Below are 18,570 nucleotides of genomic sequence, written 5' to 3' on the forward strand. Positions count from 1 at the left end.
CATAAATTGAACTCATGACCTTGCACTTTCCACACAGGCACTGTGCCACTGAGCTATATCCCCGGCCCCTCACCTCCCTTTCAAAATGCATTTGCATGCTTCCTTCTTATGGATTAATCTACATTTACTATCTATGCAGGAAAAAAATCCAGGAGCTTTAGTCTGATGGAAAGAGTTTTGGTAGCTCCTCAGAAGTTACAAAAATGAATGAAAGCCCTTGGTCTAAATGAATCACTGTTAATCAGAGGACTAGACAATTGTCATACTACAAAATAGGTAAAATGCTCTGAAGCTGTAGAGGACATGAAGTCTAGAAGCTGACTGTGATTCTGCCATTCCTAGCACACATTTCAGCCAAGCAGACCCAAAGGCATAAACACATCAGCATAGCTTAAACATAATAATAATTCTGTGCATGATGATGGGTAGAGTATTTGATTTTTATTTGCATGATATTTGGCTTTTAGGAGTTTCATGGGAGATATTTGCTACATTTGATGGAATAAAGGTTTAGAATAAAACAGAAGGCTTTCCTCCTTCACTATAGATTGATATCATTAAAATGCCCCACTCAGCTCTCTGTTCCTTGGCTGTTCATGTTCTTTTTCTACAGTATCACTCAATTTTTTCCTATTATTTTCTCCTTCATTCATACCTCTGCTGAAATGGATACCAAAAATACCCAGTACTGACTAGCAAAATTTTCTAACCAAGTCACCACCCTCTCCCACCCCAGTACCCAATTTTAAGAAATTTAACCTGAGTCATGCACAGAGCTATTTTGTCTTCACAAGATAGATTTCTTTATTAATTTTTTTATTTAATTATTTTAAAAATACAAAGAGAATAAAGGTCATTTCTTCCCACAAATACCAAATTTAAATTTAGCAAGTCTACATAGAGAAGTACAGAGGAAGTATCAGGAAAAGTTCAAAGAAATTAAAGCAATTTGTAATTTAATTACCCTAGAAATTCTGTAGCTTTGTTTGACAGTGTGTAGTCTGCTAATCTCTTTGCTGGTTTTGACTTGTAAATTACTGTAGAGACAAGATTAGTCTCTTGTCCTCAACTTAACATTTTATGTTTATTGAAAAAAGTACAATTAAAATTACCTTTGTACTTAGATCATTTATTGGATTAAATTAATCTAATAATTTATTTTCAAGCTACTTTTTGAAAACATTCTAATGGAAATGTTCTCTTCTCACTTTGAGTCTTTATTTTAAATAGGAATTTGATACAAAAATGTTCCCTGAATATACAACTATGGTAAGATTTAGAGTTTTTAATTTTCTTAGGATTAAATTTCTTTCTAGACCCAAATATATACATGTAATTATTTAATTATCACACAACAATGGAAAGCATATGGGAAATACAATATCACATGAATTTCTTTTTTGTAACAATATATATATCTATATTAAATGTCTTTACAAATGAGTAACAGTTGTAATGAGTTAGTCTCTAATATCTGGAAACTTCATTTGTATCATTTAAAACAGTTTCTAAAGTTTTATCAGTATGAGAAAGTAGAGTAGGTCTGGATGCACTAAAGAATTTAATTAAAAACACAAAATGACCTACTAAGATATCCTCCTGTATGTAGTTTGTACATGTTGGTGCCCTTCAAGTTGTTAAAGTTCTTTTGTAAGTTATTAATCCTTTTTCTTATTCAGGATACTCTGCCCACTTATGTAAATAACTTTTTCAGTGGAACTGCCAAATGTATTATTTTACATGGGCCAATTGTATATAGTCAATGTCTCACCTTTTAAATGCAACTTTTGTGTTGGTTGATGCACTAAGCAATGAATGTAGGTACCATTCTATGCTATTTTATTTACGGCATTTTCAATCACAAGTTTTATCAGTAGAAACGAAATGTCACCATCTCTAGGGTAATACAATATCGTGCCTGTTGAACCATAAGGAAAATGAATTCTTTTAATAAATGTCCCTCTAACTTATTTAAAATCATAAAGGAGAACTTAAAAAAATAGAATAAGAAGAGAATTTAGATTGCATGGAGATGTCATAAGCCCTACATTTTACAGCACCATTACTAAAATACAATAGAATAGAATAAAACAGATGGATTCAACTGAAATTTTGAGTCAAAATTTCTAATCAACAATTGAAAACTTATGCTAACAAAATGACAAGCAAGTGAGGAAATGCATGTTCTTTATCTTGAAGCATTACTGATCAGAGATATTTTTCCATGGTTGAGTCTTTGGAACTCACTATAGTGAAATTTGTTTCCTGGAGTAGCACAACTTAGGCAGGTACAAAATTTATTGAAGTATCCAATTCAAAAGTTCATTTTTTTGACTGACTAACGACTTGGGTCTTTGTTGAGTTCTTGAACAATTTTTCTTGATGAGCGTGTTCTTACTGATTCTCATTCTCTTCTGTAAAGCCATGTTTATCTTCTTCTGTAAAGTCGTGTTTATGTTCTTCTGTAAAGTCGTGTTTATGTTCTTCTGTAAAGTCATGTTTATGTTCTTCTGTAAAGGCGTGTTTATGTTCTTCTGTAAAGCCTTCTAGGAGAAACGATAGAAAAATAGTATAAGACATATTCAAACATGACAAGATATTATTACACAAAATAACTTTCAGGACTTTTTTTAGTCTTTACCTACTAACAAATGAAACTACTAATACAACTAATAAATGAAAGGTATCTAGCTACGTATACGCTCTACTGGACATGTTTCTTTAATGAAGAAAGACACAGAAAAAGTTTAGAAAATTTATCCTAGAAGCCTTAGATAGATAGAAAACAAGTTGCTCTGCTCCCACTTTGAGATGAAAACTGACAGCACATATTGGGAGTAAATAAGTGAGTTGAATTACGTACGTATGTTTGAGGCAATATCCAAAGTTTGTAAAATATCTTTTAGGAATAATTTTTTAAAAGAAGTCTGCACAGAAACTTACAGCTGAATTCTCCATTCTAGCATGTAAAAGAAGACACTGAGCTGGTCTCTTACATTACAACCCACACCTTCACCTTCTTGGTGGAAAATTGCATGGATGTTATGTGTGGATTAGATTGAAGTTTATCTCCCAGTAAGTGCAAGGCAGCAATGAGAAGAGCCTTGTGCTTAAGGAAGTGAGGCATTTTCCAATCTTCTGCTATTTGGATACCAAGGGAACTGTGCATTCCAAACTTCCTTGTGAGGAATGGACTAGTGTGGTCACATGTAGCTGCCACAGTGGACAGTTGACATAGACTCACTTATTTTCACTTTCCACCAAGCATAAAAAGCCATGTTCAAGTTCAAAGAGGTTAGAAACATCTATCCCTGAATTATTTCTTAATGTCTCAAATTCCTATTTTTTTCACACTGATTCACTGCTTTATTTTTTTTATTCAAATTCCTACTGAGATGACACAGTAACCCAAGCCTCATATGAACTGTCTTGTAGATTACTTTAGAGCAATATCATTTAATGGATTAAAGCACCTTCCATTATTGTGTTTTCTGACATCTCTCATAAGATGAAGTGAGGCTCCACAACTCCTTTCACTAACTTACTAAGATAGTCTTAATAATTTCATTTGCATAATATGTGAAAATTAAATGAACCTGAAGTTTTTATTCACCTGATTTTCCACTGCCTTTACAAATACTATATCTGAGACATCAACAGAGAATTGGATCATTAATTTGATGGATGCCTAAAGGCATGGGACTTCTGGGTAACCACATTCTGCCTTCTTCTGGGTAACCACATGCTGCCCTTCTGATACCACTGCCTGCCCTGGGTAACATCTCTCTGTTCTTTATGACTCATCATGTGACTCCATCTCCAAATCATTTGCAACCTGTACTGTAACCTCCATTACCTTAGAATTGTTCACAGCAGTGACCATTCCAGTTTCCTCTGGAGTGGTCTTCTAGCCTGTCATCTTCTAAAGGAGAGAGACTCAGACTGGTACTTATACTGTGAGTGTGATGCCCACAGCATGCATTTAATACATGTTTGCTGCACTTCACTGAATTAAATTTCCAAAGATATTTTAATCCACTGCAGTGTCCTAACTGCTGTATACTTTTACGATCTCATCCATAGAAATGTGCAAGACTATGTGAAAAGCATGTCATAAAGAAAATGCTATGCATTCAATTTGTCACTAGAATAAGTAGCTGAAAATGTGTAGAAATTTAGGTAATAAAAAATTAGAGTTTGAGTGTCAATTTTAAAAACTGCATCAAAACATTTTATTGCAAAACAATGCAGACTATAGATAAAATGAAAACTTTACAGATACTTATAGCTGCAAGTCTGATTACACAGCAACCTCAGTGAATTAAGTGGCTCTGGTAGATGATTGAAATGTTTTGTTTTCAGCACCTGCAGATTGGGTTTTATTAATCCCTTTTGCTGAGAGTTATGGCCACACCATTCACTCTGAGTAGCAGGAACTCCCTAGGACTGAGGGATTAGGTTAGAGTCATTGTGAAATTTCAAGAACTGACAAGACAGTCTGATGAACGAGATCCTGCACATGACATTGGGAGCTGTGGTGGATCTTTTAAGCTTTGTTTTTACGATGCCAAACTCTAGAAAACTAAGCAAGTTCTTTGATGCTAGACGTCTGACCCAGCATTACAACTGGAATCTGGATGTTTCCAGAACCTAAGATCTGTCGTGATAATTAGCAGTTATGGGAAAAATTTCAATTAGTTTTGTAGAAAGCAAAATCAGAACCATTTTATTTGAGCATTCACACTGATCCTAGAAACTTGCCCTTGGTGGACATTTCCTAAAAAAAAACTGTTACTTGAGGTTATACTTCAGGCCAAGTTTACTAGGAATTATGCATTCTCAGTGAGATTTTCCTAGAACTATTATGGATGCAATAAATTTGATAGGTTAAGTATTTAGAGTCAGCAGTCGCTATTGAGGTTTTAGGAATTGTTCTCATGCTGATATGGAGGCTCCTATTATCATTACAGTGTACATTTACAATTAATATTGGAATATAAATACTTGGATTTTTTTTCCTCAAAATATCAACATCTCCTACTTTTTTAAGGTTAGGAATATTTTCTCTTTTAATATTCTTATAGTAGTAGCACTGATGAATTAGGATATAAATAAAGACAGATTGGTTATCCTTTGCTCAACCCAGACAAAAGGATCTCGTAATTCATTTCCTTTCAAAAAGGCAAAAGGCAATGCACATATTCATACCCACCTGTGTATTCTACTTCCACAGTACTTAAATGTTCGCCTGTGTCTTCCAAGGGAGGTGGCTTGGTAACTGGAGATGTCTGTGCATAAAGATCAGAAAGGTATTAGCACCAGAATTTTTGAACTAAAGGCACTAAAAATCAAAGGACCGCAATTAAAAATATTTTTCAAATGTTTTTGAATGAAAATCACTTTGTAAACTCGTTTGGGAATAAATCTCTCTTTCATAGATATTAATAAACATTAATTTAAACCTTTATTTGTATTTCTAACTAGTGTTTGGGGTTCAGTACGTACAATATGACCTCATATGTGAACTCTTCCATATTTCACAGCTCTAATTAATAGTGAAAATTCATGAATATGAAAATACACAAATGAAATGCTGGGAATTTTTCCAACTAAATATTTCATTGATTTTTTTTTCAGATTTAGAATATTGATCTAGAGAGAAGACCATTCAATTTGCTGTATATTCTCAAACAGAAGATGATTTTTTTCCAATATATGTACTTCAGACTAGAGAAGTAAATTTGTATTCAAGCCTTACACAGTCTTTCATATAATACCAGCACTCACAAGTTAATAAACTATTTATTAATCTGTAGCAAAAGTTGTCATTTTCTTAGTGTTAGGAAAGATGCATTTATATGGGATAATGACAACCATAAAAGTGAATAATTATAGGAGTCACTTTATAGACATTGTTAACAAAGAAAGCAGACAAAGAAACTTAACAGATTTCCTATCATTCTTGTGCCTTCATCACTGCAGTGTGGCTCCCCCCTATATAAGCTCGTTAAAGGGACTGTAGTGATTATGGTCTAGAGATCACAGAGATTAAGAAGAAAAAATAAATGAAAATCCTACTGTACCAATCTTTCGTGACTAGGTCCTTCAGATGTAGGATACAGATCCAGTGACAGTATCTTAATGTCATCTCTGATGTTGTATCCCAAACATCTTAGAAAGTTATATGCTCTGGAAATATGTGTCATATCGGCTTAAAAATAGCTTAATTGATTTTTTAAAAATCTCATGCTGAGAATCCATGGAGAGACCTTGAATTATTTGTTTTAGAAAATGTAACAGTGGGAAAAAAGACAAAATTTTAAAGATGTCTGAACATATAATTTTACTTCAAAGATTTTGCACATAAATACTATAAGCAGAAATTTGTTTCATCTGTATCTGTTATGGTTTGTGTCTAGATGTCCCCCCAAAACCTCACGCAGTTATGGGGTTGGCTTCTAGAGTTTATGATTGATCCATGGTCCCATGCTGGGCTTATGGGTGTGAGTGCTACACTAGACTTGGGACGGGTAGTTTGGGTACAATGTAAGGGAGGGAAAGAGGCTTGCTTGCTGCTCCTCCATTTTGCTCTTGCTGCTTTTGCTGTCTTCAGCCATGAACAGGTGCCCTCTGCCACGTGCCACTCTGCCTTGGAGCCAGCTGAGTATGGACTGAAACCTCTACAAACTGTGAACTAAATAAATCTTTCCTTCCTTAATTTTGGGCATTGGGTATTTTGTCTCAGCAACAAGACAGTATCCATCAAAATATACTAAATCATATTAGACAAAAACTTTGGGGAAAATCTTTAATTGGGGAAATGGAAGACAGATTCATATTGGAGGCTTATCAGAAGTATTTAAATGTAAAACATAGTCTGCTAAAGCACCTCAATCCAATTGTGTCCAGTTGAAAATCAGGGAACTTTAAACAATTTTCATTTTTTTGGTTTTAATTTCACTCAAAAAACCAGACTCATCTAACATTGCTCACATCAAAATTTAAAGCAAAACTAAAAATTGAATTCTCACCCTTGTCAGTAGCCGGATACAGACAGCAAAAGAGAGGATAATTCCAACAATAGCAGCTATCACCCCCAAGACAATAGCTATTATCACTGTGAGAAAAAAAAAGCAGAAAAATTATATAAGCATGAAATGAACTACCACATATTACTTGAAAAATTAAACAGGCAAAATAAGGATAATATCACCTTGCCTGCTTACAGAAAGCATATTAATACTGCAAAATTATCTGCATATTTTATCTTTTTCCAAATATGGGGTCTTCACAGTAAACCTGGGGGCATTTGGAACTTTGAGTAACAAAATATTTTCTCTTGAATCACATAGTGAATTAATGACAGAACAAATACCCCAGAGTTTTGACTCCAAATCCAGTGTTCTTTATAGTTACAATTATAGATAAAAGCCATGTGGTTATTCCACCTGGACAGGAGAAAATGTCACAAAGTCTTTCATAGTTTGAACATTAGGAAAGAAAATCACTTTTAATATATCTAAGGATACCAAACGGATTACAAAATCATTAAGCTTGGAAAAAAACTGGCATAAACAACATTCAAATGAGTAAGCAAAGTCTTATAAAGCTAAGTCAAACAATTATTTAAGTAGAATTATAATTATGATCCAATTCTCCTATATTCTAAGCTTGTGTTTCTTCCAGAGCACATGCATGCACAATCACTAACATAGTGATTAAAAATATTTTTGAAGGGCTGGGGATTTAGCTCAGCGGCAAAGCGCCTGCCTGGCAAGCGCAAGGTCATGAGTTCGGTTCCCGGTAATGGAGAAAAGCCAAAAAAAAAGAAAAAAATATATATTTTTGAAATCTTTTATATGTTTTAAATGAAGCACCTTGCATTAGTTAAACTAGAGGAACTCCCCATATCTGCAATATATTTATAGTGCTGTCCAGTGATATAAGTGGGCCTGAAGGCTATGCATACAGCTGAAATTGTACATTTATTTGGCTAATGTATGTGTAAAAGCCATATTTTTTAATTTAAAGAGCCAAAGTATCTCTTTTATAAGTAGCTTTTCCTCCTGTGAATGTTGTCTAGCCCCCTTGTCCACTTGGCTTTAGTCTGGAGATAGTAAGTTGGTGTATGACCCTATCATCTATTTTTTTCCTGTGTGCAATGTGGACATGGCCAAGAGCAAGTAGAGAGTTCAAAATACAGAACAGAAGACACCCACAATATGAAAAACAAAATGCAGAACGGTGAGAACATAAATGAATTAAAACCAGATCTATGGCAATACTAAAGGAGGGGGATGACACCAGTGATGTCAAGCATGAATCAGGATGGAAGTAATCTGTATTTATTGCTAATATCATTTCAACTAAATAATTTGTAAGCTTCCTGTTTTCTTTACATTAGAGAGAAGGGAAGTTCAGTTGCTTTATACACTAAGAAACTTCTCTCAGCTACCCAGGGTTGATTACAAAGCCAGGAAAAGGCAAGTTAAAAGAAAAATTATTAAATGTTTTGCTACTATTTCCAAAGTGCTTTAAAAAATTTAAAATGGCTTCTTGTAAAGTTAGAGAGAGAACATTTTATTTGCCTTGTACAATTTTGTGTGAGCAAAGTTAATGGCATATGCTTTTCTGTTTTAAAATAGGCACTTCTTATTTCTTAGACATTTCAAACTGATAACATATAATCGAAGATGGAATGATTATGATTTCACAACAAATATTTACATACCTGGTTCTGAGAATATGTGAACAAGTTGAGATCTTGGTGCTAAAAGTAGACAAAATTTGAAATTAAATCAGAATAAATTGGGTATGTATAAAAACTTTTAAATTTAGATGATTTTGTGGGTTTCTCTTTATTCTGGGATGATTTTCAACCACTATCCAAAAAGTATTCTTGGGTTAGAAATAGCAAACTATCCCCTTTACTAAAAGATAGAATGGAAGAAAATTGTGATGAACTACCTATAGATTTCCACAAGAGGCAGTGGATGTTTTATTTAAAGGTAACAATGATGAGAAGAAACAAGACACACACAGCAAAGACCCCACCCACACTCTTGTCCGATCCTATCAAAGATCACATGGCTATCAATTTTCCAGCTTTATAGCTCAGCCACTGTTTCCTTCCAAACCCATACTCTGTTTCATTTGATCTTTTACCATGGTTCCACTGGATTCCCTGCCTGTTGAAGTTTCTAGCGGAATTATTTGCATTAGTGTTCCAACCAATGAGTCTACATGTTACATTTCTTTCAATGTTCTCTCCATGCTCTCTTTTACATCATGAAACCATCTTAATACTATAGCCAAAGAAATTTCTTGAATTTATTTATTACAGAAAAGCATTACATTCCTTTGTGTCATATGGTCAAGGGGCTCTTATGTTTTGTCATTCTTCAGGAGTTATGTACACAGGTTCATTGAAGCTTGTCTTCTCTTTTATTGTACCAGAGTATGAGGGTTTTGGAGATGGAGTTTCAGCCATGACCAATGTATCATACTAGTTCATTTCTCTGTTTTAGTACTCTCTCAGAAAAATTGAATATTACAATGCCTGTCTTAGATTCCTGTGAGAATAAATTAATTATGCATGAAAACACCAATTGCCCCAGCAAGCTGGCCATTGTGTGTATAATACATGGCCTGTAGCACCGTGTGTGTCCCCCTTACATGCTTTCCAGTGTGACACCATCATGTGGGATTCACGCTGAAGTCACTTGAAAGTGAGATTGTTTAATTAGACCCCGAAGCCTAATCATTAGAGCTAGTCCCTTAGGCTAATCCTCTTGGTTTCTGTTCTCTTTAAAACCCACTGCTGCCATTCATTTTCAGACCTTTTCTCAGTGGTTCTTCTAGCTTCTGATCCCACAGCCACTCAGCAAGTCTTCTCTCAGGCTTTATTTTACACCTGGAATATCATCTCCAAGCCCCTGCTACAAAAGATCCTTTCACTTTTTACTATCAACCAGGCCTTTTAAAGTCAACTTCATCTCAATAGAAAAATATTGAGAAGGTCTCCTGCCTGCCCTTGTCTCAGTCCCCAGCGTGGCTCACAGCCGTCACCACTCAGGAACTCAGGATGTGTCAGAACTTTGGACTTTTATATACATCTTACCTAATGTTTGGAAAAGCACCACGGGGTAAGGATTATCGGCTTCCTATTAAAATTAAGGGATAGGAGTCCTGTAAGGCAATTCACTCAGGGTCTGCAGGCAGTACAGGGCCCGCCCAGGTCTGAGCCAGCTCCATTTACACACAGGCCTTCTTACCAACCAGTGGACCTCTTTGTCTGGCCCAGTACTTCATGGGCAGATTCATCTTTCCATGTTATTTTAGTTTTATTTTATTTTTTTAACTCATAGTACAATTTCTGTGAGAAATTCCAGAAGGGAGAGTTTCTCAGCAGTGGGTGTCACATCTACTTAGCTTGAGTTTCTCAGTGTTTGTCATAGTTTCCTCATGGTGGCTGGTCAGGTACTATTAGATTTGCATCCCAACAGGGACTCCACATGTACAAATAAAAACAGACCTGATGGCCCCAAAGAGAAGGGAGTGTCTGAAGTCACAGCAACTTCTCCAGTTTTCATTGAAGGAGTGGACTGACCTATATCTGTATGAAACAGAAATTGAGAAAGGGACCAAGAATGAGGTGACTAAGTGGACCATGAAATATATCACAAAAGACAGTTTTACCCCATAGCCCTCCTACTGGCAGCTCCAGAATTTCTGCATAGCAAGGGCTTACAGATAAAATAAGGAAGACTTGATTTCTTCACTGGACAATGGAAATGCGTTCCTCTTCATTGGACAATGGAAATGCGTGCCTCAAAATGGAGTAGGAGGGCTTCCTCAGACCTAACCCAAAGACAGCGTCACCCGCATGCCTCAGTTTGAAGCACAGATTCGTAGAGAATCCTCAGACAACTGAGCACATCTTCTTTGATGCCTCTGGTCCGGGTACGCAAGTGCAGAGTACCAAATTGGTCTCCTCCAGGCAGCTGCCAGCTAGACGTTTGTTCCCAAATTGTGGAGTCAGGAGTCATTGCTCCAAAACTCCCGGAAATGTTTTATCTTCTCTTATAAATCCTTTCTAAAAATTCATCTTCTTCCTTGACTTGGAATATTTCTACATTTTTTACATATTAATAGTTACTTCTGGAAGTTCATGTATGTTTCTTCTAACACTCTATTATATCTTCCCCTTTAGAGAATGATATTCTTTGCTAGTTTATCACCTGTGGATAGTTTTTGGGTAATTAAATGTAGGTACTAAAATTACCAATGTTAAGATTGACATATAATGTAATAAATTTAAATGAGGCCTACCTCCTCATATATATATATACATATATATAGTAAATTAACTAAAGAGAATGCAAAAAATACTGCTGCTGAATTATTCTTACCCAGGTATAGGGATTTTTCGATAATATAAAAATAAGTGCTTTCAGATACTAACCCAATGATAAGGTTTTGAGCTTCAGCAAACATTAAGATTAAAATTATGGAAAGAAATATTGTCTTAAATAAATTAAAAATATGTAAATATTATAAAAGGGAATAAGTAAGGAAGAAAAATAATCTATGTGTCTTAGTAAATGCTGGATATAAGCTTCAGCTTACTCCTGGAGTACTCCTGGTGACTGGTCAGGTACTATTAGATTCCACTCCTACAGAGTGGAATGTGGGCTACTACAATCAGGAGAAGTCATGTCTGTCTATGAAAGTGTTATAAAATCAGGTAATTAGAATAAGTAGCAAAAATAATCAGCAAGTGTTAAAGGTCAGAAGCACTGGGTACACATTTAACAAAAACTTGAGATCAGCATAAGGCTTAGCTACTTGGGAATAAAACTGGAAAAGGCATTTGAGGTGTTCTCCATTTTTATAAGTTCCGATTCTCACTTCCCCCTTCTATGGTTTCTCCCTCAATTCCTCCTGTTTTATATATTTCACTTCAGTGTAATTCATTTACATTTCAGTATAACTCATTTACATTTAGAACACACATCTATAACCCTCTGTGGACACCAAATAGGCTTTTTATGACAGGAAAACTTCTTTTATTTTGAATATCCCTAGCACTAATACAGATCTCTGAAAAAGAAAGCTGTCCAGCGGAATAGTGGCAGTCGTGAGTGTCTTGTCTTCCTATAAAGAATGAAATGAGTTTCTAGATTGCATCTGCAAGTGAACAAAATGATCTAGCAAAATGTCAAAGTAGAATGAGAGACAGCCCTTCATTGATAAAGGACCAACAAAATATTTTTGACATTGCAGTAATAAGCACACTTTTTTCCAACTAAAAGAAAAAAATACAAAGGTGAAAACAATTGCCCAAATCAGAGAGTCTGTCAGTATTAAAATGATAAAAGTTCAAGTGAGGCTATCTAGGAGTTTGGCGATGACTACAAACACATCTCCTAGTCCAGGTTGTCAGCACAACATTAGGACAACCTGAGTTGGATTTCCGTGGGATTCCATTGGAAGGTGTGGTCATCTATGGACAGTGCCCTACTGTTCTGTGTGAATACCTAGAAGGCCATTTGTGACATGACCCCCACTTGCCTCCCTTCCTCAATTGCTCTTCTCTCTGGGGCTGCAGCTATGCTATACATCAAAGACCTCACACTTTTCTCATGTGTAAACCTCTGTACCTGCTTGTGCTTCCCTTCACATGGAACATTTCCCTCCTGTCTTTCCTCACTATGTTCTTTTCAGTTCTCAGTTGGGAATTTCTGACATTGAAGGCAACGCATTGCTCAGAAAAATAAAATCATTTAGACAATTTCCAAACCCTGTGCATGTTTTATGTAAGTCCCTTCTACACATGGGACCACTGAGAGCTCTTCCTTGGCCTTCCTAATTGGAGTCAGACTAAAAGTTTCATTAATTGCCACCATTTGGGCTGATAAGGAAAAGGCCCAATAAAATCTTATGATTAACTCTTTAGAAAACAAATACGTGTTTCTTAGTTCTTGATGGCTACTGGACATTTTCTATGCTTACTTGTTCAAGAATTTACAAATGTTTTTGGCTCTTTTGCATAGCCAACATCAGCTATATACTAGGAGTACAATGAAAATAATTCATGGTCTCTACTTTGAAGAAAATTCCAACTCTATAGAGAAGGCAAGTACTTCACTGAAGTCTAACGAAGTATTTTAGGATGTGGGAATAAAGAAGGGCACAAGCAAAATAGTGGTCAATTCTACTTGATGGAGGAGTTGGTGGAAATACCTCACAGCAGATTTCGTTGAATTTTTCTTAAAAATATGTGTGGGATCTCACCAGGCTGACTCTGTGGACCGGTAGGGGTAAAATCAGCAGTGTCACTGATGTTCTAGAATTTGAGACATCATTGCAAGCTGGGGGAACTTGTGTGTTCTTGTGGCTGAAGCAGGACATGAGGAAAAGGAACAGAGAAGAGGATGAGCAGCAGAAGGAAAGGCTAAAGCGACACTGCAAGACCACGTGTCATGGGCCAATCTATAGAATGTGGACTTTATCCTGAGGCAGCAGAAATCCAATAAAGGGTTTGGACCAAATGTTCAGTTGGGGAAGTCACTGTCAATAGTATGGAGGATTATGTGGGTAGAGAGCATACCCAGAGATCCCGTGTGGCTGGGAGTAACCCAGATAAGCAGGCCTCACAGAGGGTCCTTATCACCCTATGACATTGCCCTGGATGAAGAAGACCTTCAGCCTTAGGGCATGGTGGGACAGCAAATTATAGTAATTCATAAAAAGGACATGGCAAAGACCAAAAAGAGGATTTAACATCTCTTAAAACTAAGAGTTTAATGCTTGTCATTTGCAGTAAAGTCAGAGAAGATGAAAAGAATATAAGTACATAAGCAAGTGATATGTTACTTTTTGTTCTCCAAATAAAATCTTTCAGGGAAGAGAGAGCTCATTAAAATAGGCTTGGAACTTTATCAAAACAATTTTAACCCTCTAGCAAATAGTTAAATTTCTTTCACCAACAGCTATCTCTCATGGGAAAAGCTATCTCTCATGTGGAATTTGTGTTCAGAAATAGAAGGTAAGTCTTAAAGATATAAAATGCCCACACCCAAGTTTACAGAGTAAGATTCATATTTTGTCTTATACTAGGTTACAGTGCCTCAACACAGGAAAGAAAGAAATATAGGAATGTCTAAAAACAATGTGATACATATATTATCTTTGCAATAATCTAATAGTAGTAGCTGGCCTATAAAATTACCTTCCTCATAGATTTTCCTCCATTTTCTGAAAGTAAAAGTAGATAATCTAAGAATTTCAGTGGAACTTCCTACTGGCTTGCTTCATGGTGAAAAGATGGTGCACATACTTTCTCTTGAAAGTTCATAGTTTACAAAACAGTATCAGTTCGAAAGAACAACAGTTCCAATTACACACATACAGTTTTCTTTTCTTTTTCAATATTTAATTACATTTTAAAGAACTTGTTATATTCCTAAGATTCACTTGGGGCCATTTAAAGAGTTTTATCAATAGCTTCAAATTAAGTAAACCAGTGTTTGGCTGGGAAAAAAGCCTCTTTTACCTGACAGGAGAAAGAAAAGAAACATCCTGTTATATATCCTCAGATGTTAAAACTTTACCGGGAGGGTCACGCTGGCCGTGCATTTACATAATGACTCTCCTAAGTGTCATTCAAACAGGTGTCATTTTGACCAGTCAATTCTTATATTGAATAAATATCATAAAATTGTCATTTTTATCTTTCTTGTTATCTCATCTTATAAAAATTAATAAAAACATAGAATTTTTGGTCATCCTATATTTAAATAATTGGACTGGCAAGTACTTAAACTACTTTCAAAATTTAATAAAATGTCAATATAGTCCTCTAACAACACAAAGAATATTTAATACTACATTTGGTTACTCCCATCTTCGTGTCTACCTGTCTCCGAATTTCCTATGGACCTTATTAGTTAATATGGATCTACGGGCATATTCAGGTCTAAAACACTGCAAAATATCTATGAATATGTGGGTTTTGAACAGGGTAGTTTACTGTTACACCTTTAGATCAGTGAATTTAATAGAAAACATTGAAGACAATTTCTAACCCTTAAACATAATTTGTCTAAAACTTATCAGAAGAGTGTCTGTTCTGATTTTTGTACTTCTTTGTGCTCTGAGCTCTTAGGTTTCCAGAGTTCATTCAGTTTTCAAACATCTCTTTGCATTGTTCTGAGATAAAAGTTGGGTTTAAATACTGTCCTGCTAAATTCTAGCTTAAATTAGGAAAGTAGTTTAAGTTAGAAGGCAACTCAATCTTCTGCCTTTATAGATAATATGTGTCCAGTATTGAGCTTCCCAGAAATGAATGGGTCATATGCCAACACTGCATACTTTTTTTAGCTGCACTGAGCTCTGAAAAACTTAGTCTCAAGTCCAGACCCCATGCATGTTTAAAATTACTGGCTGGCCCGTGAGGCATGGGTAGAGTTTTACGAGAGATGTGAAGGAGAAGTTAAGGTATAGAACTAGGTTAAAAGAAAGAAAAAGGAAAGTATAATATGCATGGATGTGAATACTGGGGAGCAACTATCAGGCAAAGGCTTGCAGACCACTGAAATTTGTAAGAAGTTAAAGTCTAAGAGGAAATGAATCTAAAGAAATAAATACAGTCTAAGAGGAAAATGAATGTAAAGAAATAAAGTCAACAGTGGTGCATCTCCTAGCCATCTACTATATGCTCTATCTTGTAGACCACAGGGCTTTCCCAAACAGCTGATATTTCTAATCTGCAAAGTCATTAGAAAGCATAAAAGTGAAATGTGATGCTGGACAAATACCCTGAAGTTTTGCTTCATGGCGATTCTTCCAGTGGTTGAGCTGCTGTCACAATGTGATAAAGTTAGATCACAGAGCTGCTGGCTTGTGTTTTGGTTTCCTCCTGACTTGGAGGTTGATAAAAGTCTTATCTTGCAAAAGCATACCCTTACAAGGGTACGCCCTGCCTCCAAATGCTTCATCTATTCCCCAAGCCAGAAAACTAAATGTTTTAAGTGTTACAATTTTTTGGCATTTTGTTCACCGTGAAAACTTATCAATCAATTTATCTATAGAAGTTCTGAAGAGTTAATTTGTGGTAAAACTGGAACAAAAATCCATAACCACTGATGTCTAGCTCTGTGTCTTTTCTGTCAGATCTCATTGTCTTATAAAGAGTGAGTGGTAAATGGAAATCTCCCATATGCCAAAAGATGTCTGCAGTCTACTTCCATGAAGCAGTACCTTAAAGGAACTGTTCCATTTTGCTCTTGAGCCAAAGAACCAACAAAGTCAATCTGGGTCCAGTTGTAATGATATACAGTACTCAGATGCCTACCCTGTCTGTTGTCATTCACCTTTACTTTGGGGGAAGGTTTTAATAAGCCAAAACAGCTAATTATAATTCAGAAAAATTAAACTTTCTAAAGAATAAAGTGCTCTGTGTGACAACATTGGAGCACAGGGTTTTAAGTAGCCCTCAGGGACTTCTGTCTCTACTCTCCAGTCAATGGCTCTTAAAGAGTACGGCCTGTTGGTTGCGGTAATTAGTGGGCCAGGTGTCAAATGCAATGACCCCATTTCTGCTCATCTATAAACCGGCATGTATTGGCAGTTTCCTTCCAGCCAATAATCACACTATTGCCTTCCCTAACTTGGTGCAAAGCAGCTTGCTGTCCAGTTGTTCTGGAAGGTGTGATGGCTTAGGACAATGATGGCGAATGTTTTTAGAGCTTTCAATGACACCAGCTGTTCACTTGGGCATGCACAGCAGAGGTGTGTCACTACTGGCCTAGGAGGATACCAGTTCCACCCAAAGAACCTTGAGCTTTATAGTAGACTGGCTCTGTTCTTTCCAACTCTTGGTTAGTCTCGTGATCCAAAACCATGCCTGAGGTAGCTGGGATAGAGAGAAAAATCAGGTTGCAATCTCAGTGATTGTATATCCTCTGGCAGAGACATTTCTGTCCACTGCTGCAGTGAGAAAGGAGATCACAGTTTTAGTCTTGCAACTGCCACCAAATGATGGAGAACTGAGCAATTCGCTGAACTTATCTGGGCCTCAGTTTTTTCACTTCTAATATGAGAGTCGTGGAATAGATACTAAGGCACTGTATCATTCCATAATCATGAATGTCTATGTGTCTAAGGTAATTATAACTAGCACTTACTATTACCTACTGTGTTTCCAGCCATGTTCTCTTGCCCTCTTTAAAACAATTTGTTGAGGGCCTGCTCATACATATTAATTATTAGTTGTAAAGTACCAAAACAAATACCAGAAACATTGTCAAACTCAGAGTCACGTAACTGCTAAGCAACAGAATCAGAGTTTGAATTCCGTTCTCGTTAACTATAGAAATACTTGCTAAGACATTCTTTGAGTCACACAGAATAAAAGGAATGAGAACACCATTGTTTTCTTGAAAGTATATTACACTCTTCCCTAATTACAAAGCAACTAATTCTCAAGCAAGTCTTCACTTATAAGCAAATCAGGGCTAACTGAAAAGATATAAAAATAATAATTCACCTTGTTTATTATCAGAAAGAGGACTGTACCTCTAACACACTGTTACAGGGTGATCTGGACTGGCAAATCCACATATGGAAAGACACATGTTTGCAGTGTCTGGAATTGTATTTTCCAACAAAGTATATTCTCACCTTCCTACTGCTGCCTACCAAAGAATCCTCAGAGCAAAAGGGGATTTCACATACTTTACATGTGCATTATTTTTAAATTTTGCTATTTTTATAGTTGAACTCTATTCACATTAAGTTTGGGCTTAAGTAAATTAGGCTGCATAAAAAGAACTCTAATTAGAAGTGAAATCTGAAAATTTTTGTATCACTAATACTTCTTGTCCCTGTGGGACCACCACAAATAGCAAGAAGGAAATTAGATCAATACTTCTTGCTTCTACCTGTATATAAGTCACCTGTGCTGTCCAGGCGGTGATTCTGATGAGCTGCCAGTGGCAGAAACTTCCCCAGACTGGATTAACATCTATAAAATTCATATTTCTGGGTTTTGGGGTCCAGATGTCCATATCTGAAGGTTCTTATGTTACTGGTATTGACAACTTAAGCAGTTTTGGAAAACAATTGGAAATTAGCCTAAATTGCTTGAGAAACAAACATTTGGTGCATTGAATGCTGCTATTCCTTGAGCTTTTATTTTAGGATTCCCCCCCCTCCACACACACACACACAGACACACAAGTACAGGCACACACACATTTGATTTTACCCTTGGCAGTTTCCAAAGTACACCAGGAAAGCCCAGCAGAAGCTGACCTGGTGATAATCTCTGGTTCTTCATAGGAACTGAGCTTGGAAATCCTTGGTCTAAAATGAAGTTTTTCACATTACAGTTTGGGATCCCTTAGTGCAGAGTTTAATAAACTCTTTTCTGCACAGGGATAGAAAATAAAAATTTTCGATTTGGCAGCCCATAGAGTCTTAATTACTATTATTCATAAATTTGATAATTAATTCATTTTAGATTGGAACTTGGCCATTTTCCAATAATAATTTATGAACAGTAGA

The 18,570-nt window shown here is 36.0% G+C and overlaps 1 protein-coding gene across 2 annotated transcripts in view; it reads right to left on the minus strand.

Moving 5' to 3' along the window:
- Window positions 1-786: 786 nt before the first annotated feature.
- The window catches only part of LOC102028003 (glycophorin-A), a 27,391-nt gene continuing 9,607 nt past the window's right edge, over window positions 787-18,570 (minus strand). Inside the window, exons 3-7 of one of the 2 annotated variants that reach the window (XM_013515262.1) lie at window positions 10,535-10,615; window positions 8,732-8,770; window positions 7,032-7,117; window positions 5,213-5,288; window positions 787-2,543 (exon numbers count right to left, since the gene is read on the minus strand). In XM_013515262.1, the coding sequence (XP_013370716.1) occupies window positions 2,395-2,543; window positions 5,213-5,288; window positions 7,032-7,117; window positions 8,732-8,770; window positions 10,535-10,615 (431 nt within the window). In that variant the 3' untranslated portion in view covers window positions 787-2,394. Of the gene's footprint in view, window positions 2,547-5,212; window positions 5,289-7,031; window positions 7,118-8,731; window positions 8,771-10,534; window positions 10,616-18,570 lie in introns of both variants that reach the window. The other variant, XM_005386628.1, reaches the window with a different exon arrangement.

Source organism: Chinchilla lanigera, unplaced genomic scaffold (genome assembly GCF_000276665.1).
Source record: "Chinchilla lanigera isolate Chin_1 unplaced genomic scaffold, ChiLan1.0 scaffold00027, whole genome shotgun sequence".
Lineage (NCBI taxonomy): Eukaryota > Metazoa > Chordata > Mammalia > Rodentia > Chinchillidae > Chinchilla > Chinchilla lanigera.